This window comes from Cyprinodon tularosa, unplaced genomic scaffold (genome assembly GCF_016077235.1).
Source record: "Cyprinodon tularosa strain WSP-4 unplaced genomic scaffold, ASM1607723v1 ctg42, whole genome shotgun sequence".
NCBI classification, from domain to species: domain Eukaryota; kingdom Metazoa; phylum Chordata; class Actinopteri; order Cyprinodontiformes; family Cyprinodontidae; genus Cyprinodon; species Cyprinodon tularosa.
In genome coordinates, this window is record NW_024039141.1 from 1,868,428 (window position 1) to 1,893,491 (window position 25,064).

General features: G+C 36.7%; 3 protein-coding genes across 3 annotated transcripts; 2 read left to right on the forward strand and 1 right to left on the reverse strand.

Annotated features, from left to right (window-relative positions):
- LOC119792475 (septin-8-A-like) lies at window positions 1-14,426 on the forward strand. Its single transcript, XM_038299108.1, has 10 exons — window positions 1-163; window positions 3,898-4,012; window positions 4,091-4,286; window positions 5,299-5,485; window positions 5,566-5,727; window positions 7,332-7,428; window positions 7,545-7,713; window positions 9,126-9,258; window positions 9,361-9,551; window positions 13,606-14,426. The coding sequence occupies exons 1-10, from the start codon at window positions 143-145 to the stop codon at window positions 13,658-13,660; spliced, it is 1,326 nt and encodes a 441-aa protein (XP_038155036.1). The 5' UTR covers window positions 1-142; the 3' UTR covers window positions 13,661-14,426.
- A 1,496-nt stretch (window positions 14,427-15,922) lies between these two features.
- Window positions 15,923-20,749, forward strand: ccng1 (cyclin G1). The gene is made up of 6 exons (XM_038299109.1): window positions 15,923-16,124; window positions 17,539-17,796; window positions 17,982-18,235; window positions 18,644-18,722; window positions 19,525-19,635; window positions 19,720-20,749. Exons 2-6 carry the CDS (start codon window positions 17,539-17,541, stop codon window positions 19,909-19,911), a joined length of 894 nt encoding a protein of 297 aa, XP_038155037.1. The 5' UTR covers window positions 15,923-16,124; the 3' UTR covers window positions 19,912-20,749.
- nudcd2 (NudC domain containing 2) lies at window positions 20,042-25,033 on the reverse strand. Its single transcript, XM_038299110.1, has 4 exons — window positions 24,721-25,033; window positions 22,420-22,468; window positions 22,159-22,310; window positions 20,042-21,057 (listed from the first exon to the last, which is right to left on the reverse strand). Exons 1-4 carry the CDS (start codon window positions 24,907-24,909, stop codon window positions 20,974-20,976), a joined length of 474 nt encoding a protein of 157 aa, XP_038155038.1. The 5' UTR covers window positions 24,910-25,033; the 3' UTR covers window positions 20,042-20,973.
- Between the last annotated feature and the right edge of the window lie 31 nt (window positions 25,034-25,064).

Consider the following 25,064-nt stretch of genomic DNA (forward strand, 5'->3'; position numbering starts at 1 on the left):
CTGCAAACTGGGCCCAGTGGAGCAGGTTGCACAGCGCGCTGTAATGCCGTCCTCCTGCACAGAGGGGGTGTCGCACTGAGCAGATTGTGCGGACAGCAGGTCTGCATGAAAGCCTGATTATTATTCCCGGACTCAGACATTTATGACGATGGCGGCCGATGAGGTAAGATGTTTTCACTTTACGCATGGCGATGAGCTGCTGTTTGCAGAGAGACTGTAGATCAGAGACGCGCACAGAGGACACGGAGTGACGGAATGCTGCAGGATGCAGGATGCTGAGAGAGGCTCGCTGTGTTTAATGAAGACGTCATTGTGCTTCTGTGTTTGAACGGTCAGAGAAAAGCGAAACAGCTTCGAGGATGAGTGTTTATACCTGTGACAGGTGCTGAATGACAGGGCGGAGGGTCAGTTTGAATGGGGGGCGGATCCATCGGCGTCGCCAGACCCCATTTACTGTGGCACGTGCCCCAGTATAAATGAGCTGTGCCCCAGTATAAATGTGCTGTGCCCCAGTATAAATCTCATGAATATTTGCAACAGTGATACATTTTTTTAATGCATCAATTTAGATAATTCCAACGGAAGGAGACGTATATTTCTACTCAAATGCGCAGCAAGTGTGTTGTTAACTCCAAATTGAGGATGTATTAGCGCCCCCACGTCAGCGCATGTCACTGCATGAACTGCAGGTAAATTAACGCGCTGCTCTCAACTGAGTTGGATGGGACACTGTACGGCGCATTTTTTTTTTTTTTATTGACAGGTAAGAAACGTTGTTCTGGTAACGTTTCTTACCTGACATTTTTATTATTTTCCCAGTGAAACCACATGCTTTATAGGCTACTAACTGAAAATTACTGCATTGGTTTGTAGATGGATATCAGGAAATTCCTCACACGAAGCAGAGACAGGGAAGCAGTAAAACAAGATGAGAGAGAGGGAGGTAAGGTCCCGCGATGAATTAGTGATGTAAGCTAAGCAGTTACATTAGGGACGTTATAAGCAATATGATAGATATTTACATAATTATAAATTTAAGTTTTTTAATGTTTGCTGTAGAGAATGAGAATGAAGGTGATGGAGTAGGAAAGGGAGGAGGAGGCGAGACTGACAGGCAAGAGACAGGTGAGAGACAGGAGAGACAGGACCATGAAGGTGATGAGGGAGCAACAACCAGCTTCCACAAACAAGAAGGGGACATTAGTGACTTAGAGGGAAAGCATGATGGTCCTAGACAAGTAAAGTTGTCCCACAATCCCCAGGACAAATTTGGAGTAAAAAAAACTTTCATTCAATTCAAAATGGTTTGAAAGCTTTTTATGGTTGAAAAAGAAAGCCTAGTCATCAAGGATATGCAGTGTGTTTTCAACTTGCTTGATAACATCATATTCCCCACACTAACGCAGGTCATCCAGATCTCCCTCACAATCCCAGTCTGGAGTTGTGAAAGGTTATTCAGTGTGTTGAGAAAGCTCCACACTTGGCTGAGGTGCACAATGGGACAAGACAGGCTCCATCATCTTGCTATTTTATCAGTTGAAAAGGAAGAACTTTCTAAGCTGAGTCACAAGTTATTGACTGCTTTGCAAAAATGAAAAATAGGAGGTACACTTTAATGCTCAATAAATAAGAGAAAAACTTAGTTCGGGTTGAGTTAAACTTTACCCTGAACTAAAACTCGGAAACCTAGGAATTAATGATTACTTCAGAATGTGTATAAGGAAACGTTTTATTTGTCAGAGTTGGTGATGTCTTATTTTTTATAGCTGCAATGTTGAAAATGTTCATGTTTGTTAAAACAAATATGCTCTTACACTCATTAATATCTCAACTGGTAATTTTGGTAGGAAAATATCAGGGTGGGGCAGTGTGCTTGTCTGTATTTGTGTATGGCAGGAGGGGCATATGCGGTAGGGGGCCAGTGCCCCAGTAAAGCTTTGTGCCTAGCAACGCCCCTGGGCGGATCTAACAGGATAAATATAAGCCTCTTTATCTAGTGATGTTAAGAACTACCTCAATTATACTTATATTGCTTTGTGAAAACAAATGCACCCATAAAACATGTGTTTTAGATGTGAGCGCTGCAATAAATTATTATTGTATAATATACTAATGTTTAACTTCCTGTCAACAGTTGCTTTAAGAGATTAAAGACTTTGTTTTAATGTCATTGGGGTTGTGGGTACCAGGGCAGCCAGCTTGGATGTCCTCTGGGTAATAACGTCCAGATAAAGAGCTCTTTGTGTGTCTGAGGCTGAAACGGAAGGCTGTTTTATTTACCACATGTTGGTCCTCATGTTGAGCTTTTTAAGAGATGCCAAGCAGAGGCGTAGCCAGAAATTTTTTTATAAGGGTGGCCAGGCAATAACCAAAGTACAGTGAGGGGTGGCCGCACCAGAACCTCAGGGTCAATCTGCCCTGTTCCAACAGGAAAATTAATGAGCAAAACATCCATATTTTCTAAATAAAGACAAACTATACTTTCCTACAGCCTTTGCTAACAAATAGATGCATATATTTAAACATCCATTTCTAGATAAAAGGTATAGTGGATAAAACTCTTTCAGTTTTGAGTTACGGAGCGTAAATCTTTTCCATTGTCATTACTTACCCACTTTTATTAATAAACATTCTGCATAAAATTGACATTTACAAGCACTAACATCTACATAAGTTGATTATTTGACAATTATAATTAAAATTGTTATTTATCTATGATTTCACTGAAGACTCCTAGATTACTTGCACAGAACATCTAGTTCTGAAAAGAGCATGAATTCTGTACTTATCATATCTGATGTCAGTATATTGATATGTATAATTAATCACAAAAAATTAAAATGTTTTGAATATTCCACTTGAGAGTATTACTGCTGCCACCATCTGTATTAGAGGGGGGGGGGGGGGATGGTAGGGGTGGCCACAGGGGTGGCTAATGTTTGGCTAAGGGTGGCCATGGACACCCCTGGCCCCCCAAGATTCCTGATGGATTCAGTGTTAAAGGAGAAAATGCTCAGCATTCTGACTCATCCAAAGTTACATCCAATCAACAGATATCAATGTCTTAAAAACGTCTTTCAAAACAATTTTTGAAAGACGAAACTGTTTCTCATGTCTCTGTTGGGCATTTAAAGTAGTTTTTTACAAAGATGCCAGGGAATTTGTTGGACTGATTGGAGAGTTTTCCAACTGTTTGGAGTAGTAACAGTGCTGCTTCCCCTCTTCTACTTGTTTTTGGTCAGCTGAAAAATAGAAAATACAACTGAAAAGTTTTAGAAAAAATAAATTGGCCAGAGAAGACATGGTGAGGTGTTTTTATTTTTTAAATAGCGCCTAACTTTCAGTTATACATTTTTGTAAAACTATTATAATACAGTCAGAAATCCCTATAGACCCATTCCTACTTACAAGATTGTTATTTCCAGGCTCAAATTGACGTCTGTTGTTTTGTTTAAAGCAGGGAGGCTGACATCTGACACATGGTATCTTCTTTACCTAAAGCTATGATCACTTATCACTAATAAATCTAACCAATAAATATTTCCTTTTAATGCTGTCTGTGTATCAACCAAAACAAGAAGTATGACGAAATTGGAGTGCTTAAAGCTGCAGTTGGGCAAGTGATAAGGCAACTGCAACTTTTTTTTTTATTTTTTTGCTTTCACAATTAGAGCATTATGGTCGTTGCCATAGGGGGTAAAGCTTGGGAATTATTTGTGAAGATTTATTAGTGATGGTTTAGGGAATAAAATCGTATGCAACAGAGACAGAGAGTTAGATGAATCAAGGGGGGAGACAAATAGATTGGGAGAGAAAAAAACACTCAATCTTGACAAATATACTAATATGTTTGTGTGTGTGTGTGTTTTTTTTTTTGTTCCTCATATGGTTCCAAAGAATGAAGAAATTCGAAGCTTGGAGCTCAATGGCCAAGTGGGCTTCAACAGCCTCCCTCATCAAGTGGTCAGAAAGTTTGTCTCTCAGGGATTCTGCTTTAACATCCTCTGCATAGGTATGTCCAAACACGATGTGATGAATAACCATCAGTTAAATTGGATGAAATCTTCATCGTTTGCTGTGTTTCTCCAAGGTGAGACAGGGATAGGCAAATCAACCCTGATCAACACGCTCTTTAACACCACATTTGAAAACGAGGAAGCTGATCATTATGAACAAGAGGTGAAGTTGCGCTCACAGACATACGAGCTGCAGGAGCACACCGTCAAACTGAAGCTGACCGTGGTGCACACTGTGGGGTTTGGAGACCAGATTAACAAGAAAGAAAGGTGAAGAACGTCTTTAGATGTTGGGACATTATCCAAGACTGGGTGCTGTCCAGATGATGAAATAGCAAACTTAACCAGTGCTTCCCAAGTTGATCTAGAATACGAAGCTGTAAACAACTTTTTCAACTGCTGAACATTAAAAGTCAACTATAGTATTTTTTATTTATTTATTTTATTTGTTTTGTTTTTTTTAGTAAGAAAAAAAAATTCAACTATAGTAAATAAAAAGTAAAAAATATCAATTACATAAACTACATTCTCCTTTAAATCACAAAACTGCCATCTTTAAAGTGTATTTATTCATAATTTAAAATGTTCATTTTCTGTTTAATATAATTTAATGTTGCTATCAAAACATTTATAAAAGAATCATTACCACCAGTTCCTCCCTGCAATTATACTGGGCGCCCCTAAGGGGAGCGCTACTTGGTTTTGGAACCACTGATGACATGGCTGTAGTCAGCATATGGAAAATGGAGAGTTCTGACATCTCAAAAATACATGTTTTCTGGATGATGTTGAAACTACTACACCCCTGCATATTATTGCTTATAAGAAAAGCGTTAGGATGAATGTATCTTTTCAAACCCTTTAGAAAAAAGGACTCACCAAAGTAGCTGCTTCTTTTATTTCAACAGGTACTCTTATGAAAATAGTGGCAATAAACAGTTATTGACCCCTTACTAAGTTCTTAATTCTTTTCCTCCTATTTAACCATCATATTTATCATAAGGTCGACATTTTAAATTACTGTGACCACCACTTATTTATGTCTTAACTTATTTCTTCACATTTTCTCTCTTTGTATTTTGAGGTATGTGTTTATGACCTGTTTTGACAACATACACTGGCTATGCATTAAATGATGACAGTAAAAGGTTGATAAAAAAAAAAGTTAACATGCATCTTGGTGAGATCAGGGCTAGCTATAATCCCCTCCTTTCAAGCTGTTCATTAGTGATGTTTAGACTAAAGAGACTGTGGTGACATGTAAACTGTCTTTTTTTTCCAGCTGCAAACCCATTCTTGACTATATAGAAGCTCAGTTCGAGAAATATCTGGAAGAGGAGCTAAAAATAAAACGCTGCCTCTTCAGCTATGATGACACCAGAATCCACGTCTGCCTGTATTTCATCGCTCCCACTGGGCACACCCTGAAATCTCTTGATCTCGTCACAATGAAGAAGTTGGACAGCAAGGTAGGATGATGAAAGCCAAGCACAGAATATTTCATCAGTAATTATTTTTTTTTTGTCTCATCTTGTGAACCTCTGCTTAGGTGAACATCGTCCCCATCATTGCAAAGGCAGACATCATGTCCAAAAGTGACCTGGGAAACTTAAAGAAGACGATCATGAACGAGCTGAAGAGCTATGGCGTGCAGTTCTATCAGTTTCCGACCGAGGATGAGGAAGTCGGAGAGATAAACTCTTCCCTAAATGTGAGTCTCAGATATATGGACATCTATGGATCCATCCATCCATCCATCCATCCATCCATCCATCCATCCATGGATACACCTTGGACATCCATTATGTACAAAGATCTCCATAGTCCGACACAGACATAAAAAGCAGTTGCAACAGCTGCTTTCTAGTAGCATAAGAAAAACACAACTTGTGTTAAAAATAAATCTGACTTCAAAGATTTTCCACATGGGGTTTAAAAGTGAGGATGTCATTGATTAAAATGCCCAGATATTAACATGTGTAAACCAACTTTATGCAATTTACTACACAAGAGAATGCAGAGGGGAACTTTTGAAGCCCCCTTAACATGGAAAATTATGGAGGGAATTTTGTTCCATTATTGTTGCCAGCAAAGAACACATTTGTAAATGAAAAAAAAAAGGATGTTTAGAGTAACTATACCTTTTTCTCAGATGTTATCTTTTCAAGTTTTGATTTTTAAAACTTTCTTTTTGCAATTTTCCTTTAACAGATTTTAGATTTCTTTTGGTCGTCTGTTTGTGTTTTGTATAATAATGGAAGAATTGCATCCTTTTTCAATTGTTTTTTAAGATCAGATTTTTTTCCCCCTTCAATGCCAAGAGAAAAGTTGCCAGTCTCCTTAGAGACCAATAGAAAAGCTCCTCAGTCTGGAGGAAAGCTTGTCCCCATTAAGAGAGAACATGATCTGTAAAACATTTTGTAAAACTCAATCTAAAAATTTGAATTTTGAAAAATAAAATTTGAAGATAAAAAATCTGAAAAAAAAAAGAAAAAATAACATTTGAAAAAATAAAATACAAATTAAAAAAAGATAAACACAAGGAAACATAGCTTTACCCTAAAAAAATAAAACTGAAAAAACTTTTTTTTTTTTTTTTTTTTTTTTCAGTTTTTTTTCTTCAAATTTTTACTTACAAAAGATGTTTTTGGCTTGCAACAATGACAAATAACAGAATGACAGATAAAACTCACTCAATAAAAAAATTACATACATTTGGTTTTATAAGCATTATAAACAAGCTTGAACTTGAATAAAGTCCTCTGAATCTTCTGTAAAAGTCAAGTTCCCTTAATATGCAATAAATACTATTGTCATCTACATAAAAAATGTAAGTTTGCATCAGACACATTTTCTCCCAAATAATTTATTTAAATCATGAATAGAGGAGGACCTAATACCGATCCCCGTCCCCTTGCTCCTTTTTGAGAGCTGCAACTTAAAAAGTTCAAGGGGCCCATGAAGCAGAATGTTCCATGTTTTTTCAACACTCCAAGTGTAATGAATGACAGACATTTTCAGTTTAATTGTGGTTGTCTTTTTAAAGAAACAAGGTTTCAAGTGTGTTTCACCAAGTTAGAAATCTTTTTTTTATTCACAAATTCAAATTTGATCAGAAACACATTAAACTGACCATTTAAATGTCAGGTCCAGTTCATGAAAATCTCCCTTAGCCATCTTATCTGCATAGAAGTGACATCTTTCAAAGTGAGTACGAACAGAATGACTAAAAATGTTTAACCTAATAAATTAATCCCACCAACAGTGTTAGTATATATGCACACATCTGAACAATCTCCTCTCTCTGTGTTACAGGATCGACTTCCCTTTGCTGTGGTTGGAAGCACGGAGGATGTAAAAATAGGGAACAGGATGATGAAAGCACGGTCATACCCCTGGGGAGCTGTACAGGGTGATTCTGCTATTATCATTTAACAAAAATCTCACAATCTGTGCACCGGATAGAAATGATTACAATGTTGTTTGTGAAGATTGAGCAGCTAACAAGGTTTTTTCTTACTCGTTCAGTGGAAAATGAAGAGCACTGTGACTTTGTTCATCTGAGGGAAATGCTTCTACGTGTTAACATGGATGATCTCCGGGAGCAAACACACTTTCGTCACTATGAGCTCTATCGTCGCTGCAAGCTAGAAGAGATGGGCTTCAAGGACACTGACCCTGACAGCCAGTCGTTCAGGTGAAATGAGGGGAATCTGTTGCAAAGCAGCGCATGCTTTATCCCACTGCACAGAAACCCTTTCTTACACAATACAATCTAATGAGTGCATCTAGTTAGGTCTTAGGTGTTATCCTCACGTCACAAACAAACAGATCTGTTCCTTTCATTTAGGCATAACCGTTCTGTCTGTTGTTTATATTTGTTGTCATCTTAGATATTTTACAGCTTAACATTACAATGCACTGTCAAACCCTTATTTGTCTTTAGTAGAGAGATAATTAGTACAGAGAAAAGCTAAATTTGAATTTCAGACTACAGATTATTTTTTTATTTGAGCATGCAAAACCTTCCACACCAACCTGATGTGGAAACATATCTGCCCCATAAACCTCATAACAACCAACAAGCATCTCACTTAACTGTCAGTGAACCTTTGCATAGGTATTTCAAGAAATTTTACTCCACTCAATAACAATAATAATAATAATAATAAAAATAGAATAATAATAATAGAACTTTCTTGATCTCACACTGGATTTGCATTTAACCCATCCCCCTGGGGAGCAGTGGGCTGCCACTGTGAGGCGCTCATGGTGCAGTGTGGGGATAAGGGTCTTGCTCAGAGACCCAGAGTGGAGGCCCTGGGATCGAACCGGTTACTTGCAACCCTGCAGAACTTCTTGGCAGAACTTCTCTCAATAAACCATAGGGAGGGTTTACAAACATAAGCAGCTCTTTTTAGTTTAATCTGAATTGGATTAATCTCCTGACTTTGACAAGCCAAACCTAAAACCCTAATTTCCTCTGTTTTGTGCGACCCCCATGTTGTTGAGTTATTTTGGAAGAACATTCTCATAGAGGCTCATTCTCACCTAGGTAATGGGAAGTTCAGAATCTGATTTTTTCCCATACTATTTCACTACCACCACCACGTTTGACTCCAGTTATTATGTTCCTGTTTTAGAATTCTGTTATAATTATATTTTTTAACATGACACACCTTCAAAAACATCTACTTTTGTCTGTTTTTTGAAAATCTTGAGGATCATCACGGTATTTGTTGACAAATGTGAGGCAGGTATTTGTGTTCTGTTTAATCAGGACAGGCCACTCTTTCCCAATCAGTTTCTTGTTATTGAATCATGACCTTAACATTTTGGTAAGTTGGTCATTTTTGTCCGGACACTCCTGGGAAGGTTTAGCATTGTTTCATGGATATTGGCTCTCACTGTGGTTGACATTCCTTAGTCCTTTTCTGGACTAAGGAATGTCAGCAGATTTGCTTTTCATTTCATTTCCTTTTTTAAGCCTGAAAAAGCTAAAGTAAATTAAACAACAGTTGGAAGCTGTATTTTATATTAACCAGCTCCTGATGCTTCAATTTCAAACCAGCGATATGGACCTAAGATTGCGTTCGCCCTGTTCTCTAGCCTGCAGGAGATGTACGAGGCCAAAAGAAAGGAGTTCCTCAAAGAGTTGCAGCAACGAGAGGAATCAATGAGACAGATGTTTGTTAACAAAGTGAAGGAAACAGAGGTAGAGCTGAAAGAGAAAGAAAAGGAGGTGAGGACTGAGCATGCTATAATATTCACCACAGATTTTTTAAAAAAAGCCCTGGGTGTCTCTCATATGGCGCCTTCTTTTTGTGATGCCCACATTCTTCAGCTTCACGAGAGGTTCGAACAGCTGAAGCGCATGCACCAGGAAGAAAAGAGGAATTTGGAGGAGAAAAGACGCGAGCTGGAGGAAGAGATGAACGCCTTCAACCGGAGGAAGGTGGCGGCTGAAACGCTGATGGGACAGGCGCTGCAGGGGTGTTCGCATCAGCCTCTTAAGAAGGAAAAGGACAAAAAGAAGTGAGTATGGATTGTTGTTTTTGTTCACCCCTGGAATCACAGTACTTTAAAAAACTGACTCATAGTATAGCTTTATAATAGGCTCTCAATCAATCAGATACTTCTCTTAATCTTTTATATTTCTCCAGTTTTAGTTAAGATAGTGGATATTTTCATATATTGAGGCCACCAAACATCATCACGATTTAATTTAATCCGCAAGTAGACATACTGAACATAATGGCAAGTCTTGTTTACACTGATTTAATGATATGGGAGTGGGCGATAAAGTAAGCTACCATGCTGTCCTCCCAGAGGTCATTTGACTCATAAAGTGATCCAGGGACGTATTTAGACTGACATGGTGCACAGACACCGTAAGAAAGGGTCACAGCTTGCATGACACAGCCTGATGCCTCCGTCTCTGCAGGCCAACCTGCCAGACTGTCTCTCAGGCAAGGGCACTTGTGTTTACATTTGACTTGTCTCGGCAGTGTAGATACCCATGGAGCTGGCATCAGTTTTTCAGGTGGACACATTACATGTCAGGGTGAATTATTGATGAATGAATTAGTTCTGTTAAAAACACTTTGAAAACCAAGACCATGTTGAAAAAAATGGAAGCTAATTATAAGAGCCTAATGATTGAATTTTATCCAGTTTTGATCGGTTAGGATTTCTGAAAGGATTAATAATTGTCAAATGCTACCACAATATAAGTTTTCTTCGGAAACCTTTGTGAAATATATAGATTTACTAAGATTGCTAAGCCCTATTGCTAAGATTTTATAAATTTTAGTAAGCTTTTCCACATGCACGCCCAAGAAATATGGAGTAAACTTTGGTCCATTATTGTTGCAAGCAAAGAACATGTTTTGTAAATAAATAAAAAAAAAAGGAATCCAGAAATTAAACTTTAAAAAACATCTTCATCAAAAAAGGGGCAGAAAAGGTGAAGAGAATGTGTAAAATGGAATTTGAAAAGAATGTATTCGTAAAACTCAATCTGAAAAACAGAAATAAAAAAATATTTTTTTTTTAAAAAGCAACACCTGAAAAAAATTAAACATGAAAAGAAAAAGAGAATAAAATGAAAAAAAAAATTCGAAAAGGCAAAATTACCCTTAAATCTTTTCAGTAAAATGTTTTTAAATGTTTAATTGATAAATTTGTATTTTTTTGTTTCTATATACAAAATAAGTTATTTGCTTGCAGCAATAAGGGAACAAAATTAACTCCATAATAAAAATCTGTTAAGCGACTCAAACATATTTAAATGCAGCGGCAGCAAACACACTAAAAATGTTCAACAATACAACCTTTAATTAATTTACTGTCAAAGAAAATCCCCAAAATACTAGAAGTATTTCTTTAAACAGTATTTTCCCTTGCAGTTGCATTACCTAAATATGTTTAGTATGAGCTTTAGTTTTAGTTGTAGCATTTTAAAATGTTTTACATATTTCTTTGGAACTGTACTAGTTGTATGAGGTGCTGCATGATGTTTTGGAGAGTAATTTAAAGTAAAACATAGAGAAGTTTATATTTTTCTACTGTACTGTATACATTTTTAGCATTTATTTGTATTTGTATCTTCTTCTTTTAGTTAACTAGTGAATGAGAGCATCCAAGAAAAATGCAGTTTTTGTCAATGTAGGAAAACCAGAATCTTTTTTCTACACCACGTGTGAACTGATTTGTTACTAGTGTTGCACCGATATTGATACCGATCCCAGTATCGGGCGGGGCCCCGATCCAGAACTAAGATGTTGGTATCAGTATGGGCGAGTACCAACAAATAGGGCACCGATACCATTTTGAGAGCCAAAATTTTATTCAACTATTGTCACCCATTTAAGGGAGGCAATAAAAAAAGTTCTGCTGGATTCACTTTGTATTAGTCTTTTTCCTGCTTTACAAAGGTAGGCAGCAGCTTGACAAAGCCATGATGGCAATTATTTTACATCGAGGTAGTATGCAGTTCTTCATATATATACACACATATCCATTTAAAACAGATGGTATCGGTATCGGCCAATACTGCACAGCCAAGTATCGGGTATCAGGGCCAAAAAATGGCATCGGGGCAACACTATTAATTATTAACCAAGCAATGATAATAATGATGATGCTAATACGTGTGCTTAACGCTCAGTGTACCGTCTCCTTGGACTAACTGTATTTACGTGTAATAATACATAAATTAATAGTTTTTAATTTACACCAAAGAAATATTTTTGGAATTTTTACTATAACTTTTTTCATTGTCTGCTTTACTAGTTTCTTGCTCTCAATTAGAAACCCAGGGAACCTAAACAGCTTGCACAGTTTCTGCTTCTGGCTTTTACTGATTTTTCATAAAAATATATGTCTTGGTACTCTGAAATTAAGATATTATATTAATTGCTGTTATTTTGAAATGTTGGTGAAGATTTTCAGTCATCCAGGTCTGTCATTCCAAAAAAGTAAAGAAAAAAAACAACAATCCACTTCCCATCCAGGAAACTTTTTCAATTCAAAATGTCATTCTCCGGGCCGAGCATGTCCCTACTAAACAGAAGGGAAGCACAAAGAACAGAAACACATCAAAGATGCTCTTCAAACCTGTGGATACCCAAACTGGGTGTTTGTCAAATCAGCAAAGAAATCCAAAAGACATGCAGCAGAACATAACAATGAGAAAATTAAATGGAAAAAAATTGCAATCCCATATGTTACTGGAGTCAAGAGGATTTTCTCCAAACACAAAATCCCAGTAAATTTAAAACCAAACAAGACCCTTAAACAGAGACTAATGCATCCTAAAGACAAAACCCTCAGAACAAATATGACTGGAGTGGTGTATGCAGTTCAATGCAGTGAGGAATGCTCTGATCTTTATATTACAGCAGGGTGCTCAAGTCCCGTCCTCAAGATCTACTGTCCTGCAACTTTTTGATGCACCCCATTTTTAACACACCTGAATGAAATGAGTGGCTCGTTACCATGCCTCTGCTGATTGAGCCTTTTGATTCAGGTGTGTTAAAGAGATGCATCTAAACGTTAAAGGATTGTTGCTCTTGAGGACTGGACTCGAGCACCCTGTATTAGAAAAACCAAACAACCTCTCCATGATGCATGGCCCAAGACAGAAGAGCGACCTCCTCAGGACAAGACTCGTCGGTTCATCTACACCTTATGGAGAAAGGACATTCTTTTGAGTGGTTTGAAAGGGGTGTGAAGGAAGCCATATATGTCATGAAAGAAAAATCAACCTTAAACAGAGGGTACGGGATCTCAGGTTTCAGCTTTCAAAAACCAATAATTTAGCGATAGAGTTGATTCCTTCCCGCTATTATCGTAACCCCCATCCCCTTACAGGGGAACAGATCACTTTGCCTGTTCAGCCAGGCCAATGATTCCCTCTAATGACCCCCTTTCAGAGACATAGACAGGTATTGGGGATTGCAGGCTAATAAAGAACCCAAATGACCGCCCATTATTAAGGGGCAGATCTGTTCGTCCAGTTAAATTTGCATGTTTTGCTAAGCCAAAACAAGGATTTGTTTTGGGTCTACTCTATAAAGCCTTGAACTCAATGCTGTTTCTGACCTTTTGAATTGAAGGCGAAACGTCTTCAAACTTGGAAACAAAGTGCAGTGGATTTTTTTTTTTTTTACTTTTTTGGAGTTATTTTGAAATACAATAACATAAAATTTTATTGTATTCAGCATCTTTAGGGGCGTAACGTCATATTGACACATCAGCAGCGCATCTAGAGTAGAGAACATTTTCAGCCTCAGTTAAAAACAAATAAACAAAAGCATAATGCATAATGATCATAATGGATTCTCTTCAACTTCCATCTTATCATCATTGTCTTTCAGAAGATAAAAACATCTTAGATCATTTGTTTTATTCAATAAATCCTCGATGTGCTCTTGTAAAAGAGGCTTATTTATAATTCCTCCTCTGCTAGCAGTGACATTAAAGCAAATAGTGAATAACCTTTAGTGATATTTTTATCTAATGAGTCAAAAGCGTGTCATTTTCTGGTTTTAAACAAATAACCTTGTTTTTGTCTTCCCATCTCCAGCTTCTTTAGTCTTCCCTCTGCGTGCTCCCTAACCTCAGGAAGGAACGTGAATTAGAAGACTTTCTACCGCATGAGAACGTCCGACTAACAATCAAGTGTTTTTATTTTTTAACAAGAGTTAGTAAAAATTTTCTAGAAATACAAACTCTTTGAGGTTTGATCAAGCAGATGTCTTCCATGTCACCTACACCTTTATCTTCCCATTGCAGCATAGCCTCTGCATGGCTCCTAAACTTCATTTCTGTACCTGCTAAGGGGTCTACTTTTCAGAAATGTGTTTTTATAATAATGTGCCTTGCAAAAGTGTTCACGCCTCTGGAGTGGGGGTCATGTTTCAGCCACAAATTTCTTTGTCTTTTATTATAATTTTATATCTCAGACCGACAGAAAGTAGCCTATTATATTGTGGTGGAAAAAAATACCAGGTTTTTATGTTTTATTTACCTTACAAATTAAATCTGAAAAGTGTGGAGTACATATTTATTTACTCCTGTTATCTTAATACTTTCTTTGTAGAATCACTGTTTTGCACTCAGAGTTTTAGGTCTTTTTTTAAGCTTAGCCAGATAGGATGTGAGAGCCTTTTTTAAGATCAGTTTTTGAAGTCTTTTGCAATAGATTTAAAATCATGTATTACACCTGTCTTTGCTTTAGGATATCCTAATAAAGGACCCAGGTATTTTCTTCTATACATTCTATCCATCTATTCTATTTTCTTCTTTTCTTTTTTTGTTTTTGGCTGTCCCTGATGAAGAACAGCATCACCAAAACATGATTATGTCACTGCCACTTCCCCAATTAGTGATGCTGTTTAAAAAAAAAATGTTATTTATGTAGTGTTATTTTTTTTTACCCGACACTTTCAGACCTTAAGATATTTTTTATCATAACAAAGCACGGCTTCATTGATCTCCACAACTTGCTCTGTCCTGTCTTGTCTGCTGTCTCCTTTGGTTTTCATTACACCATTTATTACCTAATGTTTCCTAAAAATGATTCACAGAACAGCCCTGTTTACAGTGCAATAGGTTAACAAAAGGGAGTTTTTTTTATGATGAATTTTAAGTAGGTGATTTCTGAACACAATTGGATGCAAGGAGTTTTACTCAGAAATTCACATCATAATTTTTAAATTTTTTGTTAAAAAAAGCTAAAAGAAAACAACATGATTCTGAAACCCACCCTTTCATATAATTGTTCTTCAATTTTGGAAACGTTGTGCTTAGCTTCTGTTCATCAAATAATATTCCAGTAAAATACACTGAAGTATGTGGTTGTAAAAATGTCGACATGTGGAAGATTGAATACTTTTAGCAAGGTAGTTTTGATGTGCAATTTTCCTGTTCTTGCCTTGTAATGCTTGTTGATTGAATGTTAGAAAATACACTGTGAAATAAGTACATTATGCCCTCATGTGCTCATGCTGTCAAAAGATGTCTTGTTTGTAGTCATGTTATGATTTAGAAGCACTTTAAATAAATAGTAGTTTAAATACTATATTGATATATATCTAAAATAATGATTTGTGTCTTGACATTGAAACATTTATTTTCTTATATAATATCTTAATGATGTATATGTCATATTTAACAGATTTAACTGTAAATGTATTCAATCGTAACATAAAAAAAGCTGGATTTGAATAAATTCAGGATTCAAATCTTCTAATGTCAACAAATGATTTATTTTTTATTTTTTTTAATGTGTTATTTTTTTTTTTTTTATGATTTTGCTGTCTGATTAAATCAGCAAGGGAAACAAAGAGGGGATCTGGTTCCTTCAGGCTCCTTCCAGATTGTTCTGGAAAAACCTCCCAGTGGTCATCCTGTTAATTTATATGTACTTTCAATCATTATCACCATTTAAAGCTAGGGGCAGTAGAAATACTGATAACATGATATGTTTGGTACTTCAAGATAATGTTTCTTCTAAATTTCGTTTTTTCTTAATATATATTTTTGTAATCTTTTAACACAGTTTTTACTTCTCTACAGCAAATTCAATATCACTGAGCACTAAAATAAAGTTAAAAAACAAAGAATTTATTCTAAAAATGTTGTTAGATTTGCTTATAATTTATGATTGATAGATTTAAGTTTAATCTCATTAATCTGAAGCCTTATATGCTTAATCAAGAACAAACTTCCGTCCCACATGCTTCGCTCAAAAGCGATTGGTCCTGAAGCCAGTAAAGACCGGGGCTTGAATTTGAGCGACAGGTAACACATCCTATCGAAATGCAAAATCAGAGCTGACGTCTGTCACCAGCCAATGACAGCTGAGCATGGCTGGGCAGGGTGTGCTTTTATTCCTCCTTATTTACCTAAACTGTCCTTTTCCCCGTCGCCTTACGCCAAGGGTCAGGGGTGTGCATAGGCAGACGTTAACCTATGCTTAAAACTTTCTTAGTTGAAAGTTCATACTTACACTTTTTTTGTGTTTTGTAACTTTTTACACTCGCTTTTTAAGAGCGTGTGAATATTTTTTTTAGTTGAAGACTTTAAAAGCAACTATTCAAGGTAAGTAAACTAAACATTTTCTTTGTACTTTTTTTTGGTAATTAACAGGTAAATTCTTTCTCTTATTAAAAGTAAAACATATATATATATATATATAAATATATATCTAACACCACCAAACGTGACGGTTTTTTCCTTTTTTTTAAGCTAGCTTAGCTGCTGTAGCTGATCATGGTCCCCGTGTCATTTTTAAATTCAACATTTACCTTCATTAAAGTTTGTAATTTCAATCGGATTGGGGCCGTTACTGCATTATATATACTCGTTTGACTCCGGTTGTGTGTTTTGAGCTGTGTTTCCCTGAGCTGGGGCTGTTTCTGCCGTTATAATTTCAGTGGCGTGTGCGGCAGACATGTCCTGACAAGACGCCGGAGCTGCCCCAACAAGGCCCCGTCCCTGCCTAAATTAACCAAATGCGAACAAACTCAAAGGTTAATGTCGGATAAAGTACATTAAACTACTGAGATATGACAGAAACATTATTGGGAAATCTATTTTCACCCACTATAGTCATTATTGGTGTTATATAACATCTTTTATGTCCAGTTTTGGTGACAGTTAACGGGGAGACCTCTTACTGGGTTACCTACAAATATGGAAACAGCCCCTTTAGGTGTCCTGTTCCCTTCCTAAACTTGGTTCAATTGTTTTTATGAGAAGCTTTTTAATTGTGATATGTGAAGTGCTTTAAAATTGTTTATTCAATTAATCACATATGATTTTAAAAGTTACATCTTGTTAGTAAACTTTTCCATATCTTGAAGCAATTAAACAAAAAAAAAAAAAAAAAATCAAAATTTCAATTAAAGTTTTCATTTCACTTCATGTTTTTATGCACTATGCAACTGTCATTATAATGCTCACCAGTGGCATGTTGGGTCTCTTGGTTGTACATTAAAATATGAACATTTTGTATTTACACTCTGTTCCCATTTTGTCTTGGCACCATTTTAGAGGAATAGATATGGGGTAAGATGACTACTACTAAAAACGTCTGCCTGGACGTCCAACTTTGTAAATGAAAGTCAATTAATTTGTATTTATTCGTTGTTGTGAACTCTTGGATGCATGTGACATAAGATCATCTGTGAGAAAAGGGGTTTTAAGTTATGAGTAAAAGTTAGAAAATTACAATTTTTCAGAAATACTAGTACAAACTGATGAATTTACCTATCCGGATCACAAATTTACTAGTAGGAATGACAAATTTATGACTATGAATTGGATATTCACAAGTATAAGTGTATGAATTTGTACTCTTGTAAATTTGTGAATTTTTGACCCGGGCTTAGAAGTTGTAACTTTCTAACTTCATAATCCCAAGTCATCCTAAATCCAAACTTTGAAGATCTGCTGGATTAAAAAAAAAAATTACATTTGTCATCCATATTGTTTTTTTTTCCTTCCCCTGCAGATGATTGATACAGTAACAGGAGCACAGGCCTTTGCAGTTCAAGTAAAGGGCCTGTTGGATCTAGAGGGCCGCTACCAACCAAAGCTCACTGGCTTGAGGCTCATCGAGACCGCCCAGGATAACGGCCTCAGGATGACCAGCAGACTGCGAGAGCTGGAGGTGAAGGACCTGCTTTACCGCTGCAGGTTCTTTGGCTTCAGCTCTGAGACGTTCTCCTTGGCAGTTAGCTTGCTAGATCGATTCCTCTCTGTAATGAAGGTTGGTGATTATCTCACACTGCTGAAGCATAACCTACTATTGATATATAGATGCAAAGATAAGAATTTTTTGGAAATTTGTTTGCAGTGTAAATTGTCAAGCCTGATCAGTCTGAAAATGGTCAGATTTTGCTCTGAGGAAGCTTTCTTGATAGTCCTAATAAGGTTTTAATTTGTTACCTACAGATTCAACCCAAACACCTGCCATGTGTTGGACTGTGCTGCTTCTACATTGCTGTGAAATCCTCAGAAGATGAGAAGAATGTGCCTCTGGCCAGCGATTTAATCCGCATCAGTCAGAATCGCTTTACAGTGTCTGATATGATGAGGATGGAGAAGATCATCATGGAGAAGCTGTACTGGAAGGTGAAGGCCCCGACGGCGCTGCACTTTCTCCGCCTGTTTCACAGCCACATCCAGGAGCAGCTCGACGTTGAGAGGTGAGGGCACAGGACTGCTTACATGCCTTGTAGTGTAATGAAGTACAGTTTGACTGGACGGTGAATTGAATTAAACCTCTTTTTTTTTTTTTTTTTTTTTTTTTTTTTTGTCAAGTCAAATGCGAGCTAAATGCATTTAAAGAAATTTATATATTTTTGAATCATTTTGAATTCAGTAAAAATCCGATAAACGCTATAAGCAAATCTGTGTAAAAGTCCTCTTAATATCATTTTGAACTTTTATGGTCTAATTTTGTAATCTTTTAAGGAAAAAAACTTTAATAGCATAGGTCCACTGTTTGTTCTAACTCTAGGAAAGATGATTAAAATTAAATTTGAACAAAAATGCTGTTATTTTTTTTTGTGTTTTTTTTTTTATTGTATTGTAATGCTTCTTTATTTCTACAGCAGGGAGTTACTGAGCATTGAGAGGCTGGAGGCACAGCTCAAAGCCTGTCACTGCTCCTTCATCTTCTCCAAACTCAAGGTAGGTTCTAAGCCTAAATTGAAAGCGATTTGGTGTGAATGTAAAGTGTATACGCTCCTCTTCAAATGTCAGTTCAGCTCTGATCAGAAGGAAGCACCTTGTTCTCCAAGTCATGATGCTTTCACTTTTAATTTTTTGGGTATTTGAAGTTTTTATTTTTGTTCCAATCCGGGAATTGAATCCTCTTTATTCTGGTTTTTGGGATTTCCTTTTTGTTTCAGCAATGTTCAATTGAAGGGGTGGGGCTTTGGCGCAGTCAGGTTTAGTGGATTGTGGGTAAAATCCTTTTCACTCCTACTTGATTCACTCTCCAAACCTCTCAGTAGAGAAAACTACTGCCCATTATTTAAATACAAGAACATCAGATAAAGACCTTGAAATGAAATGGTGTAAAAATGAAAAGTCTCAGAAATATGAAAGGTGAATTAAATTGGTGTCACAAAACATACATTAAAATAGTCATGAAATGTCTAAAAAATGTTTTTTTTTTTTATTTCATCGGGACATTAATGGATGAAAATTTAATCTATTAAAAGAAGTTTGAATTAAAAATCTCTCCATATGAGATCATTATGAAAAAATTAGAGATTTCCCTATGAATTTTTCTGCTGTAATCATTCCTCCATTTTGATTTTTTTTTTTTTTTTTTTTTTTTTTTTTTTTTGTCATTCCCTCAGGGTTTTTTTGTCTCAAACGTAATCACTGGTCACTACACTGACCTCTTCCATAAATGCCCATTATTAACTTATAAAAACATGTTGACATCCTGTTAAAAGAACCCTTTTTTTTTTGTTCTCTACAGCCATCACTCCTTGCTTTGGCTCTGCTGTGTTTTGAGGCCCAGGAAGAACACGACCCTGAGCACACAAACCAAATATCTGAGGCTCTGAAAAATCTGCAGCAGCTGCTGAATGTGAGTTTTGTTTGGTGACAATCCGAGCTAGTTATTTGTCTATAATGTTTCAGCAGTTGTCTTACACACTGATTTCTGGTTTAGGTGAGAGATGGAGACCTGCTGTGCGTTAGAGAGCTGGTCAGGAAATGCCTGGTCGAATACGCCAACACCAAGTGCTCAAGACCAAACAGCCAGAGGCTCCGCTGGATCATCTCAGGAAGAACAGCGAGCCAGCTGAAGCACAGCTACTACAAGATCACTCATCTTCCTACCATACCCGAGTCGGCCTGCTGATGGAAAGCTGACTCGTGGAGGGATGACCTTAGATTCTCACACTTCGGTCATCTCCTTATTTTCCTTACAGATCTTCATTATTGATAATGGATTTCTTTAAAGAAAAACTTTTAGGAAACTTTTTTTTTTCTTTACCAATAACAAGGAATACTGCTCTGTCAAAACAGCCAAATCTCCCCCATCCTGTTAAGTTAAATGTTCCTGGTTGAGTTGCCTGCACAGGTGTACAGTATGTACTTGTTTGAATCCATACACGTCTTTGTATGGGTTGCTGGTTTTAAGCTAATAAAGTATTGAACCACCTAGGTCCTCAGTCCACCATGTGGAAGAGGAGGGAGAAGGATTTTGTGATTAGCAAAAATGGAACCAAGAAATCGGGCCCAGAATCCTTAACTCCCACCCTAGGTTGCTAAGCTGTCCTGAATGCACACTCCTACCCAAGGTGATGACTTTTATTTTTAGTTTCTTATAAATGACGAGGGAAGTCTGGTTTTACCAGCAAAGTGAATCTGGCGGCGATCCAGCCGCCTGCATCCAGCCGTGTTGTGTGAGCTGAAGTGTCACCAGCAGCAACAAACCGAGCTGTTTTCATTTATTCAGAGTTCAGTGGACGAATCCAGCCTGCACATTATTACTCGATTGGTTTTAGTTGAATAAAGTGACCACTGCAGTGGAAATGTAGGTTGGAATTTGTTTTGCATTTTCTGCACCAGTTTCTAAGTGTAGTACATTTTATTAGTGAGAAATAAAACCTGTTTTAGAGTTCAAAACGGTTACAGAAACACACCATCTGAACTTATGTTTGTGCACCTTTCAATAAAGATTTATTGAAAAGCTAGACCTGTGTGTGTTCTCATCATTACAAGCGACAGTGCTTCAACAAATAGTCCCTTTAGTCTTGTATAAAGAGCAGCGTTGTCCAGAAAAACAAGTTCCTGTGGAAGAGTCTCTACGGTCAACAACATCTAGGCAGTGTGGTAAATATGTCCGTCTTGAAAAGACTCCATCGTTTTCCTCAAGGAAACTTCTCTATCCACTGCTGTGAGTTGAGGGAGGAGACGGTCACTTTTGTAAACTGGAAAAGTCTGGACCCCCACCAGCAAAGTTTCCAGAAATCTCTGCGCCACTGAAGTCGAATCCAGGATTCTAGACAGAAGAAAACTGGGTCAAATACAGTTTCTTGGGATGGCAAGAGTTGATTAAAAAGGTACATAACCATGCTGTCTACTAAAAAGACCCAAACAAAGTAAGGCTCTATTAGCCTATATAGTCCAAACATCTACCCTGAGGGTTTTGATAAACCTTTTTAAGCCTAAATAGAACCCCAGCATAGAGTGCTATGACCTCGCATAGACCCTGCTGAACTGCCGGACAGTGCTGTAATGCCTCATAGAAAACCAACAGTTCGGAGGATAGGACTAAAGCATTTGTAACAGCCATAGCACTATTTGCAAGGACGTGAGCTCTTATCAGCTTTACAGCGTTAGGCTGTCCTACAATTGTTACTTTTTCCAGCGCAAGTTTTTATCCACCTTGGAATTGAACATTTTATTTCACCTTTCTGCATTTCATCTTAGACTTTTCTTTTGATTTCCAATCTTGCTCGCCTATATTGCTTCGTCTTGACCAATTGTACGTGTGCAAGCTGAAGTATCCTGGTCACATAACGAATATCCAGAGGAAGGTTGAATCTAGGTACAATTTGAGCAAAAAAGCTCAAAAAACATGAACTCCATGTCAGCAGGATGTCGTTATTTGACGTAAAATGTTTTTGGCAACCAGAGTGAGTTACTGGAGTATACATCTAAATGTCTAATGCCTTTAAAGCATTCAAGTTGAAATTTGAATTAAAGAAACACTGTCTTTACTTTGGTCTAAAAAATGTCAGAATCACACTACCACAAGAATTTGTTTTTTTTAAATAAGTAAACTCAGAACGAGTTACAATTCATTATAAAATATGCAAAAAGAATCCACTTGTTCAACTGTTGTCCAGTTAGTTTACGAAGTGTTCTTCAAACTGCATTCTGTCTGCCTTTTAGGTGGTATTCCATGTGATTGATCCACACTAAGATTAAAGAACTGTATCATATGTAAAGAAACTTCTGCGCAGTGAAATTTCAAACAAGTTTATCTAAAAAACTAAACAAATAGAATAAATTAAAGAAATAAATATCGCATAACAACCATCTATCAACTATCTGGTATTAAACTATCCTGCGTGCCGTGTTTGGGTCTTTATCTGACCTCTCTCTGGAACCTCTCCAGTGTCAGCTTTCTCTGCATCTGGTCCTGGACCCAGGCGTTCGCACAGTACTCGCCCTCCAGCAGCGAGGACCAGCAGTTCCCCGCCTCTCTGTTGGTCTTCATCAGGACGATCCGAATAAGACATTTGTCCTCTGAAGGAAAAAGGTAAAATAAATCAGGCCGGATAGATACGGGGTGTGGGGGAGGTCTTGTTTTTGAAAAATAAGCTTGAGAACATTTTTAATGTTGTGCGCCTCTCACCCAACGTCCACGTAGCCTCATCAGACACGGTCGTGTCGTACAGCCGTCCCTGTCAGAACATAGAAGGAAATGTACTCACATTTTTTTATATATATATATATATATATATATATATATATATATATATATATATATATATATTATTTTTTATCACTCCAGCAGGTTAGGCTGGTTTAAATAAATCACTACAATTTTGAATCAGAAAGTGAAAAATGTTAACGTTTACAAAAATACACAAATGTATTTTTACTACGTTTTTTTGTTTTAGGTTGATCCAGACTGTTTGCTGTTTACAGATATTTTCCTGAATCTGTTCTGGCAGACAAAATGAGTCGATACCAGATTTCACTCAACACTCTATCAGTAGGGCTGCATATTTTCGGCAAAGTCTTGAATCGATTTGATTTTGATTCATATAGTTCTAAATCTATTAATTTCGATTCGATCTGTTTTTACAATAATGAAAGAGGTTCAACTGGGTTTAAATAAAACACTCATGTATTTTATTTTTTCCTGTCATATTAAACACAAAGTGCAAACTTGTAAATCAGACAGTTTAAACTTGAGATGTGAACAAAACTGTCTCAAAAGTGCAAACTTGTTTGTGAAAAGTGAAAAAGTGAAGCCTCACTCGAGCTTTACTATTTTGTATTTTACGTTATAAGTAAAGTCCAAAGAATTAAGAATATGTTGAGTTTTTTTTCTGTTCCTCCTTGAAGAAAATAAAAACTATATATTACATAGATAAATTACACCTCTATGTCTTTTAATTCCAATGATTAAGAATTAGAGAAAGTAAAAACACCAAATTCAGTTAAAAGTTAATCATGATATATTGTGTCAAAGGCTTTTGGATTTTGGATTCAGAAATCAGACTACAGCTTTGTTTTTAAACATCTAACATAAAAAAATTCTGACTTTACAAAAGGAGTCCCTCAAGGCTCAATTTTAGGGCCAACTCTGTTTACCAGCTACATTAACACACTGCAACAGGGTTTCAAAGATACAGCTGTGCATCTCTATGCTGATGATTCTGAGATCTACTGTCACTTTCCAACGTTTGCAGGCTTAATTCGACGTTGTTTAATGTCAACTTTCAGAACTTCGCCTTGTACTGAACGCAGGTATAATATAAACACATCCGTCAGCGCTTAGATTTATCACAGACAGTAAAAAACACTCCTTGTATTTGTTGATAATGTGGTCACTGGTATTTGTTCAGCAGCAGCTGAATCTGTTCAGCCTGGTCACACTTAGAGAAATCAGAGTTTTATTAAAGGAACTAGAGAAAGGGTCAATAGGAAATGTTCCTTAATTTATTTAATTTATTTGAACCTTCTGTGAATTTTGTCCTAAAATTTGGGGAAACTTTAAATCTCTAATTGCTGTTGTAAATGGATGTAATCATATGTGCCTGAATAGGTCTAAGGGAGAAAACTATATAAATAAAGGAATATTGATAATATATCATATTTAAAAAATTAACAAAGATATATCATGCCTCTAATAATGCTTGGATTGACCTGGCCTCTCACAATACACGCACCTTAGTTTAGTTTTGTCTTCAATTCAATGTTTCTTTTAGCAATAACTCAGTGCAATATTTATGTATCTATATATACTTCTTTACCCTGTATATAGCTAGCTCTTAGCTCTTAGTTATAGAAAACATATTTATTGTGCAGGAATAAGGTCTTAGCGCTGTTACACTGGTAGCCAAGTAATCGACATTTCGTTGTAAAGATTCACCCTGTTTTTTGTGTAATGACAATAAAGGAAGTCTAAGTCTAATAATTATCACTGACTGTGGAAAGTTCACACTGGACTCACACTGATTCTCTTGATTTCAGAATAAAATGCAAACTTAACATTTTCTTTCAACTTGTTAGTATGCTGTTACCTTTTCCCATAATATTAATATTTTTATACCCTGAATACTTATATAAGCTATATTGATCAGAATTTAAAGAAATTGAGGCTTAAATTATAAAAATGTATGTGTAATAAATCTATAATATACAAGTTTCACTGCCTGATATTGGAATTTCTTTATAACTGCCTGGGGAGGAGGTCTACAGTCACTTTTTTTTTTTTTACTTTTACTGACACCTGTCTATAGACTAGATAAAATATCAAGAGGTGCACTGTCCAAAAATAAAATTTAAAGAGCTATTTCTCCAGTTATATGTTTTTCTTAAAGCATTTTCCTCCTTTCATCATTTTAAAATGCTTATTTCTTGTCGTTTAACTCGTTTTAACTCCCTCTGTGTCATTTCTATGTGTTTAAATTTCGCAGCTTACCTTAAATACCTCCTTCCCTCTGACCTGCAGCTCGATATCCCTGCTTCCTAAGCGACACTTCACCTCTTTAGCTGAAGTCCCAGGAGGCACATGGACCTCGATGAAGACCTCCTCCATGGTCTGGTACCAGGACCCCCACGGTGTCTTACAGGGGACAACCCCGCTCCTCTCCTCAAAGTGAACCGACATGCTGCTGCCTCCACCCTCCTTAAACTGGTTAACAGTTACTAGCAGGTTTAAGATGCTCACCCAGCGGCTCGATTTATCCGGAATGACAACAAACTTTCACATCTTCTTCGGTTTCTGTTTCCGGTTGAGCCTAGCCTTATTTCCTCCTGTAGCAC